General features: G+C 41.1%; 1 protein-coding gene across 1 annotated transcript in view; it reads right to left on the reverse strand.

The window, feature by feature from the left end:
• ankrd33ba (ankyrin repeat domain 33ba) overlaps positions 1-4,869 on the reverse strand; it is a 24,867-nt gene extending 19,998 nt beyond the window's left edge. The window contains exon 1 of the mRNA XM_037693813.1: positions 4,309-4,869. Coding sequence (XP_037549741.1) covers positions 4,309-4,725 — 417 coding nt within the window. The 5' untranslated portion in view covers positions 4,726-4,869. The remainder of the gene's footprint in view (positions 1-4,308) is intronic.
• Positions 4,870-10,930: the final 6,061 nt, after the last annotated feature.

Below are 10,930 nucleotides of genomic sequence, written 5' to 3' on the forward strand. Positions count from 1 at the left end.
TATTCCCCAATTTTTGGCTGAGATCTGAGGATTTCATTCATTCGGACATAGACAATATTGAGCACTACCATTTTCAGCCACTAGAGGGCCATCGACTAATATGGCAAGCCAAGTGTCTCATTAATAGGTAAAAGTGGCTATTAGTGAGACACTTGGCTTGCCATATTATGCCACCTTTGTTTCGCGCCGTAACTCCTGGAGCAAACGTCAAATCAGCTGCGCTTCGCCGCGCTGCCCAGGCGAAATGCAGCAGATTTGACTATTAAAGTTGATTTATTAAGAAAAAGTTCAACTGACACACACCTTTGCTATAATATCAAGCAAACAAATAATTGTTTTGAGGTGGTTATCTTGTTAAATTTTGAAGAAACGCACAGCGAGCGTGCTCCTGCAGCCGTGAATCGGCTTTTGAAATACAACTGATTTGACCATCAAAGTGCATTTACTAAGGAGAAGTTCAACTGAGACACACCTTTGCTACCATTTTGAGCAAACAAATAATTGTTTTTAAGTGTTAATCTTGTTAAATTCTTGGTAAAGTCCTTCCGTGCACGCTCCCGCAACCGCCATTTGGCATCCAATCGATTTTTGGCACAACACTGGCACAAATTTCTGGGTTGTCAGCGGTGATGCATAATAAATGTGATGTATTTATGCTTTTTTCCACTTTATTAGACATATTTGGACTGATGCGACTTATAGGGCAGTAAATATGGTAATTCTCTTATATTATATATAACTTGTTCTCTGACATAAACTTTGAAATTGACACACTGACCCCTAAAGAACCCCCAGAAATGACATTTTGATTCACTTGAACGAAGCTTTGATCCCATCTTATGTTCTCGTTACTAATTTAAATGCAAAGATGGAGGGAAAAGCAAACTGTGCAAAGATGTCAACCTGCTACAATAAAATACTTAGTTTGATGGTGTTTGCCTGCTAAAGTGGGATCCTGGGATTTATTCTTACCAGCACTGATGATGACAATCTGATGGCTTAAACTAACATAAGCCATACCATCATGGTTTACGTTAGACTTACGCTAAGCAGAAAGGAGACTTAATATTGCCTGGAAAGTTTCCTGATTTTTAAAAACAGAGGATCTGTGTGTAATCAGCCAGACCAATGCTACAGTTTATACAATTAGAAGCAGATATTGTTGGTCCATCTCTTTCTTTACAAAGTTGCTGACTGGTCCCAACTTAAGCATTTTGATTTGTAAAAAGTACTTTTTTTTTTATCTAATTTGACTGGAACAAGAAAATACTGTTTTAAAAATATAGATACAATTTGTTGTGTGGCTGAAGTTGCACAACTGCAAGCCAATGCAAAGATTATTTTTGATACAGTACATATGATAAATAGACATACACCATAAGTTAATTTGATGTATTTATTTTGGTCTTTTTGTGTTTAAAAAACCCCTGAAAATGCAACGTCCCTATTTAGCCTGATAAGAGGAAGAAAAGTACTGTATTGTGAAATTCACAACATTATAATGCATGCCTCATCAAAATCCTTTTGGGCAGTGTAGCTGGAGCTGTAATCTTAGACTTAACAAAGGAATTTGATACAGTGAAATATGAGATAGTAACTAATTTAAATGCAAAGATGGAGGGAACAGCAAAGATGTCCGCCATAAGACCCAGTTTGATGGTGTTTGCCAACTAAAGTGGAATCATGGGATTTATTTTTATTCAATTTTTATTATTTTTTTATTTTATTTATTTTTACTAAATTTAAAAAAGTTGTTTTTTCTTCGAGAAAATATATTAACTGGTTCTGTTTGTTTTTAAAGCAATTTTTCTTCTTCTTTCGGCTGCTCCCTTCTTCAGGGGTCGACGCAGCGAACTAACTCGCACGAAGAATTGACTGTTTTTACGCCGGATGTCCTTCCTGACACAACCACAGACCACTGAGCTACCACAGCCCTCTGTGTGAAGCAGGGAGCTGCTATCTAGAGAGCCCAGGGGAGCAGATGGTGGGGGTTAGGGGCCTTGAAAATGAGGGTGGAGACAGGTGTGGGTGCTTCACCTTTCCCACACACATTTTGATGACGTTGGTCTGGGGAATCAAACCGACCACCTTCTAATCACAAACTCGTCTTCTCTAACCTCTGCGCCACCACTTCGCATATTTGTTTTTAAAGCACACTGATCAGTATGCCAGTGGTAATGAGATGAACGTCTGCAGAATGGGTGTCCCACAAGGTTCCATTTTAGGACCTCTGCTGATTAGAGCTGCCATTTCTAACCCAGCCCCGAAGCCAGGCCCGGCCTGACCCAAATTTGGGTTGGGACAGGCAATGATAATGTGCTGGATGGACAGGCTTTGTCCATGTCGGGCTTTCGATTGCGTCAGCGGATCAGCCGCGATCCAATTATATGGCAACATGGCTTGCCATACCTTCACCAGCTGCACTTGGCCATTTCACCACGAGCTGACCGGCCTTGAACGAGGTAAAATAAAGTTCAGTTAAGCTTCAGATGGGACTACCGATAGGCTACTGCCAGGAAGCGATCCATCGCCCAAATGGAAGTTCAGCCGCTGCACTCAACGGACACGAGCGGCCGACGATCCAAGCAGGTGAGATCCCAAAGCAGACATGTCAGAGCAGGGTCCATGTCTGAATAATGCAGAATGCAAGGATTTAATGCACTTTGACGGCCATGAAAGGACAAACACCTCCTCAGGTCCGATCTTCTGCCCCTTTTATTCAGCCGTGCGTATCGGCTGACCGTTAATAATTATATAAGCAGTCAAAGCTTAATTAAAAATGTCGGGGGGTGTGTTCAGGTTTGGGTCAGGTTGGGTTTGGAAATGATGGCTACGGGCTAGGGCCGGGTCGGGTGGGATTTGTTTGGGCCCAAATGCAACTTTACTGCTGATGCAGATTAAAGTGTATCCAGGTGATGTTACCTGCAGAGACTACAACAGGCTGCAGACTTCCTGAACAGGTGAATGATAGGACAGCCCCCCCAGTCACTTTCTTTTGTCATGGAATTGCACCAAATGATCTCTTTCAGTTGCTCATATTTTTAAATGATTTTTTTTTATGTAAAAAGTCCAGCCAGAGACTAGATCTGTAAATTAGTCCTTGACACGAAGGCCTCTGTGTGCAAAACAATAGCTGCACTGTTTTTATGTCATTTTCATGGACTGTCCCTGTTTTAAATACATTCAAATAGATAAAAGTGACATTTCCATCCTCACGTTCATGGAAGTCGTCGAGTTCCACATGCTGAATACAGCAGAGGTCATTTTCTTCTCAAAGGCAAGGAAGGAAGTAAACCAGTGAAGAGAGCTTAAAGAGGAAGCTTCATTATCTCAACACCTTCTGAATGTGGTGCTGCCTAATTACACGTTGTACCGTCGGGTCAGCTTGTCTGGCTGAAGATGTGTCACAGAAACACGAGACAGTTAGAGCTCCTATTAGTCTACACAAGGGATTCCTGCTCCTTCAGCTGCTAAATAAACTGTCTTAAACCTCAAAATGTTTAAAATAAAGGTAACTCATTATAACTGCAAACATATCGTTTGCAAAGTAGGGGGTGTAAAATTGTTGGAAGTTTTTTAAATTCACTTTTTACCTAGAACAAACGAAACTATAATTAATGTAATTTTGTTGCTTCGCTGTTGTTTTTATGCATTTAAAGTCACGAAAAGCCGCAACAACAACCCAAGAAGTACTAAAAATCCATGTAATGTTTTCTCATTGTTTGCCCTAAAATTATTTGTAAGTGAAATAACGTGCATTTGTTAACCAGCCATAAAGACTGAAATAAGGTGACGTATCACTGAAAGAACACATCTAACCATTTTGATGCATTCACACTTTATCCATGCTCGGATCTGATGAGTAAAGTATGGAAATAAAAATAAAAAAATAGGTTGAAATGGTAAATTCATGGTCCAGACGAAGTTTCGCAGAAGCAACATGAATGCCGAGTTCTTCCACATTTATAAATGTCTTCTCTGACATATTCAACATATTTATTAACCTCCTGCACAGACTTCGTCCGGCCTGGTCCAAACTCGAGCGTCCATGTGCTTTTCGGTGGATTCAACTATAGGAGCTTTGTTTACGTTGAGTGTGGACCTGCATTTCAGAATATGAATACATGTGGAAAACTGCTGGAGTGAGCTCTATTGAACTGCACTGTTTCATAGTTCAGGAGATTAAATGATGATTTATGTTTCATGTCATAGTATCTTTATAAATTATAATATGGGGACTATATGTGGCCCCACAGCCTTCAGAAAACATCGCGTGAGCACCAACTTTCCTGAACTTGTCCTCCTTACCCTGTTGTTCCTGTCGGTCTCCTTCACCTCCTCCTCCTTGACGCCGTGCCGGATCAGGATCCGGACGATGGCCGCGTTGTTGCTGCAGCACGCCCTGAAGAAGCTCAGCGGCTCCGGGCTCTCCGGAGTCGGACTGCGCTCCGAGTCCGCGAACGCATCATCCGGTGGGTAGAAGGAGTCGTCGGACGCGATGCTCCTACAGTCATCCAAGTCCTCAAAGTCCACCTCCTCGAACTCATCGCTGTCCTCCTCCTCGTCCCCGTCCTCCTCCTCCTCGCACGAGCACGGGGAGTCCTCGTCATAGTGGGACAGCGGCTCCTCGGTTATGGCCGGGTGGACTTTCTTCTGCTGCTGCAGTTGTTGGACGCGGAGCGACGACGCGCCTCCTCCATCCCTGTCGTCCGTGATCAGCACCATCTAACCCCGGAGCCCACGGGGAGAGCCGCCTGGCGCACGGCGCGCGCGCATAACACAAAGCAAACGGACGCACCAAAACTCGAGCGAACTCCGTGTGCGCGTCGGTCCAAGTTGATCCTCTGTGACCACGTGTCAAAAAGTGCTGCTCCGAGTCAGACTGATGAAAATACAAGTGGTTTGAGGAGAAGTTAAATCAAGTGCACGTGGAGCTGCAGGACTGTCCCACGCAGGGCGGAGAGATCCCTGTTGACCCACACTCACCTAATCCGATTACACGCAACTGGGACCTCTGGTGCGCGCGTGTTCATGTGTGTGCGTTCTCTAATAGGAGCTTAATTCTGCTGCTGTCATTCGTGCACATCCACTTGTCTTTGTACTTTTATTTATATTAAAAAAAAAAGCACACGTTAACTGCTTTATTCTTATTTGAAACCAACATGAGTCAAAGTCAGCTCTGTTCATGCAACACTGAACAGAAACTGAAAGCAAAATATTAATAAATAATAATAATAACCCCCTGAATGTGAAACTGTGCATGTTTAAATTGTAAATAAGTTCCTACATGAGGATAAAAGGGGATTGTGTGATTTAAACGCTCCAAATCATCAGCTTTCAGTCCAGAGAGGTGAGAGAGTGATTGTGTCACATGGATTTTATTTATTGCAAATTTCGTACAAGGTTTTGAAAAAGTCTTTGTGCATTTAGTGGAGACATTTCCAGCCGCTTCAAACAATAAACTCTTGTTATGGCTTTTATTATCTGGGATATATTTATTTTAATCCTAAAACATTCTTTTCCCAACAGAATGAAGCAGAGGAAAACTTAGCCAGACAAGGGAATTACCAAAAATACTAGAGAAGTTGCACCGTATGATTTGCCATAAATGTACAGAAATGACTTGCAGATCTTTACACATGATCTAATCTGTGTCATGTAATCTGTTTGTCTGTGTTTAAGGACATTTGGTGCTGTGATTTCTTGCAGATAATCCAACATTTTTCAGTCAGGTCATCTGGACAGTTTCTTTTTTTGTGCTGAAACGTTTCGCCTTAGATCCAGAAGGCTTCATCAGTCAAGGAAACACACAACAAAACTGATTCTTCCTCCAACAGCTTACTCCAAAGTGGAACGAACCAGTTCTGCTTGTGAAAAGAAACTGTCCAGATGACCTGACTGAAAAATGTTGGATTTTATACCTGGATTATTGAGCATGGACTTTGTTGTTCTTGCATATAATGTTTTGTGAATTGCTGTGACTCCAGTGGGGCAAACTTCAGTGGGTCCTGAGACACATCAGGCTCCAGCCCGGTGGACGCCTGGAACCTGTGGATTGGGGTTTAGGTGAATCAGGGATGTAGGCTATATAGAATCAATGTTTTGGTAATTTCTTCTTCAGATTCCTGTAATCACAGGAATAAGCAATCTGCAGTTGTGTTTTCTTGTTTTGTCCTTTTTTTAATTTATTTTGAAATAAATGCCACCGAAGACAATCGACTTTAATTCTTGAGTCCACCATTATCTTCCAAAATCCATAACAACGTATATGAGAAATCTCTCTCTCGCTCTATATTTAAATTATTTCCTTTTACTGATGTCTCTGAGTAAGTATGGATTGGGATCACAGTCGGATGAACCACAGAGATTTCTTAATAGCCAAAACTAAACTACAACCAGACTTGATCCAACACCATCCCCTGTACATACATGTATGTGTGTGTATATATATATATATATATATATATATATATATATATATATATATATGTATTTATGTATGTATGTATACTGGATGTGAAAATATGCATTCTATGTTTGTTTGTTTACATGTGATGCAGCTATATCTTAAAAATCTGTTTGTTTCTTATCTTAGACTGCTTGTTATATGATCATTTGTCAGTTTAGTCAGTGGAAAAAAGATACAGCACACAACCAGAAACATGAGCTAAACCTTATTTTGTCAGTAATTAATATTAATAAATAAAAACACCCAAGTGAGTTAGAGTCCCAGTGTGCACCCATCTTATTTATATTTTCATCTGCAGCTCAGAGCTCTGACTCTCCTGTGAATCTGTTATCACTATGGTATCAAATTATTACTGCAAGGGTGACATTGATATGTGTTAAGTTGTACTAATGAAAATATATGAGTAATTGCTTTAAAACGTGGCTGATGTGTTGGAAACGTCAGCATAAAAATAAAACCATAAAAATGTTTAGCTATTTTTATTTTTCCTCATAAAAAATAGATTTATTGCACCACATTTAACCACCGACTAGTTTCCGTATTTGCTCTTGAATTTTCCAAACATATCATAAACACCAATAACATACTGTAGATTAAAAAGATAAACTATCTCCAGCAAATAATAGTTAATATTAGCGAGCAAAACAGCAGGTCTGATGTTTTTTTGGCTGTACAATTGTTGACACATCAGCATGTGCAGATCGGTGCTATATACACAACCCCATAAACATTTAGAGTTTCAGCATTATATAAATCAGAGGTCATGGTGTAAATATTCAGAGAAGAATGAAAATAGTTTCACATATTTGATTGCAAATAATCATTTTCGGGAACAATGTGAGAAATTGGTTGTAGCAGATAAAAGCTCAAACGTCCCACTGTCAATACTTTATGGAGCGGTGAAAGACAAAAACTATTTTTTGTTCTTTTTTTAAATCGGCCATAGTGTTTCTGAAAATAACCCCCAGAGCATGCTGCTTCCACCACCATGCTTCACTGATGGTGTTCTCAGCATGATAACCAATGCTAGAGATGATACTTGTCCTTAACCATCTTCTGCATGTTTGTCGAACAAATTCCAAACAGTCCAGATCATTCACCAAAAGTTCATGCTCAATAATCCAGGTTAAAATCCAAAAATGCTCAGTAAGGTCATCTGGAGTTTTTTTTTTTTTTTTTTTTTGCTGAGACGTTTCGTCCTTCTTCCAAAGGACTCCTTCAGTCCGTGGAGTCACAAACAAACTGGAGTCTCATAAATACATTTATGGGAATATTGTTGGATTTGTACCTGGATTATTGAGCATGAACTTTTGGTGTTTGCACCATTTTGGCATGGCTGCCTCAGAGGAGTTGACAGGTGAGAGGGTGGGCCCCAGAAACCATCTTTTCATCAGCAAACTGGTTTCTTCCACTATGGGAGTATATTTATGGGACTCCAGTTTATGACTCCTCGGTCTGAAGAAGTTCTTTGGATGAAGGACGAAACGTCTCAGCAAAAAAAAAAAAAAAAAGAAACCGTCCAGATGACCTGACTGAACATTGTTGGAGTCCAGATTATTTTTCCCTTCAAACAAAAGCTTGATCCTGGCATCTCTTCCAGGAATCCCAGCTCCGTGCATCTTGGTCCTGTAGATGGATCCTCTCGTCTTTGCAGAAGAGCTACAGCTCAACCAGACTTATCTTTGGCTTCCTTCTCTGATTAGCACTCTCCTTACCTGCTCCATGAGTTTTGGTGAGAACCCTTGTGGTGCATCCTTAGATTTATTGGAGCTCCAAGGGATGTCCAGGAAATAGTGGGTTTTTTTTTCAATCAACTCTGAACTGTACTTTTCTGCATCTTTGACATGTGCTGAGATCCTTGGTCTTCATGATATCTCTTGGTAAGTTGTACTTTGATGATCTGCACTGCCGTTTACTTTTGGAGCTTTCAGAACTGGTTATGTCATTTGATTTTCCACATTTAACGTCACTAATCTGGGGTGTTTTGGGATTTTTCTTTTGTTTGTTTTGCTTTTGTTCAAATTCAGTTCCAGGTTGTGATGCAAAAAAAAAAAAAAAAGAAACATTACCAAAACTGGATGAATACTTTTGAAATGAATGTAAATTATGTGAGAACAGTAGATTTTTTACACATGTAGGTTGTTTGGGATAAATTCTGCACCCAAAATGTGCTCACATTTTGAGTAAAGCTGCTGTAGGCCTTCTCCTAGTTTCAAATCATTCATTAATTCCTTCCAAATTCCACAAACAACCAAAACACACACACACCATGCACGCTTCTGTGGCACGCAGCACAAAGATCTTCTATGAGCCTCTCTTTGGGCACAAGCACTGAACTGTTGGGTTTGTGTAAGTCTGTGTGTGAGGACGAGGAAATGTGACCAAATCAAGTGTTTATTTAAGACTTTTCACAGACGTGTTACTGTCTCTAATGTGTCGGGAATTTATTTTTCTTTACAAAACCAGTACAGCTGATGAATAACAGCTTGATTATAAACTCTTGCCTTATCAGCTAGAGGCCAAGACAACACCAGCTTTCCAGAAGATAAGAGCAATACTTCATTTTAAGGCTTTTATTGCCAGATGAGCAGCTTCAGTAGTCTATAAGTAGTGGTAATTTCATTTTAATTAACTGGAAACGGCTTTTAAGTCAATATTTATTTAACAAGAGTTCACATGTATTTAAAGAAAAACATCAGTTAAAACAGCCACTAGGGAGCACAAGCCATTGTATCTCTTGTGCCGGTTCTAACCCCGGGTAAATGGTGAGGGTTGTGTCAGGAATGGCATCCGATGTAAAACACTTTTGCCAAAACCTTAATGCGAGTTAATCAAAGCGAAACCATACCAGATCTGTCGAGGCCCGGGTTAACAACAACAGCCACCGGTGCTATTGACAAACAGGGTGCCGGGGGAAATTGCGCTACTGTTAGTCGAAGACCACTAGGAGGGAAACGAGTCAGGAGACAGAGGGAGAAGAGGAAAGTGAAGAATGTAGGACTGAAGGTTGAAAATCTAAATGTGGGGACAATGTCAGGCAAAGGTAGAGAGCTGGCTGACATGATGCAGAGAAGAAAGGTAGATGTTTTATGTGTCCAAGAGACCAAGTGGAAGGGCAGCAAGGCTCGCAGCATTGGAGCAGGGTTCAAACTGTTTTACCATGGTGTGGATATAAAGAGAAATGGAGTATGGGGTGATCCTGAAGGAGGAGTTGGCAAAGAATGTAGTAGAGGTGAAGAGAGTGTCAGATAGGGTGATGTGCCTGAAGGTAGAAGTAGAAGGTCTGATGCTAAACATTGTCAGTGGTTATTCTCCACAGGTTGGATGTGATGAGGAGGAGAAAGATACATTTTGGAAAGATCTGGATGAATTGATCGAAAGTATTCCCAGGGAGGAGAGAGTGGTGATCGGAGCAAACCTGAATGGACATGTCGGTGAAGGAAACAGAGGGAATGAGGAAGTGATGGGTAGGTTTGTTGTCAAAGAAAGAATCCAGGAAGGACAGATGGTGGTGGATTTTGCCAAGAGAATGGAAATGGCTATAGTCAATACCTATTTCCAAAAGAGGGAGGAACATAGAGTGACCTTTAAGAGTGGAGGAAGTAGTACGCAGGTTGACTACATTCTGTGTAGAAGAGGAAACCTGAGGGAGATTGGGGACTGTAAGGTTGTGGCAGGGGAGAGCGTGGCCAGACAGCATCGGATGGTTGTGTGTAGAATGACTGTTGTTGTGAAGAAGAGACACAGAGAAAAATCAGACAAGAAAACCAAATGGTGGAAGCTGAAGAAGGAAGAATGTTTTGAGAAACTCAGAGACGAGCTGTTAAAGGCTTTGGGTAGTAAGAAAGAGTTTCCAAATGACTGGGCTACTACAACAACAGTAATTAGAGAGACAGGTAGGAAGGTACTTGGTGTGTCATCTGGACAGAGAATGGATGATAAGGAAACCTGGTGATGGAATAGTGAAGGGCAGGATGCCGTTCAAAGAAAGAGATAAGCCAAGAAGAAACATGACAGTGAGAGGACTGTAGAGAGGAGACAGAAATTTAAGGAGATGGGACGTACAGCAAAGAGGGAAGTAGCTAAGGCAAAGCAGAAGGTGTACGATGAGTTGTATGGGAGACTGGACACTAAAGAGGGTGAGAATGACTTGTACCGATTGGCAAGACAGAGGGATCAGGCTGGAAAGGATGTGCAGCAGGTTAGGCTTATTACAGATAGGAATTGTAATGTTCTAACAAGTGAGGAGAGTGTGACGGGAAGATGGAAGGAGTACTTTGAGGAGCTAATGAATGAAAGTAATGAAAAAGAAAGAAGCGTAGAGGTCATAGAAACTGTGGACCAGGAAGTGGGAAAGATTAGTGAGGGTGAAGTCCAGAAGGTTCTGAAAAGATTGAAGAAGGGGCAGGCAGTAGGACCTGAAGACATACCAGTGGAGGTTTGGAAATGTCTTGGAGAGAT

Source organism: Nematolebias whitei, chromosome 20, assembly GCF_014905685.2.
Source record: "Nematolebias whitei isolate Nwh7 chromosome 20, NemWhi1, whole genome shotgun sequence".
Taxonomy (NCBI): domain Eukaryota; kingdom Metazoa; phylum Chordata; class Actinopteri; order Cyprinodontiformes; family Rivulidae; genus Nematolebias; species Nematolebias whitei.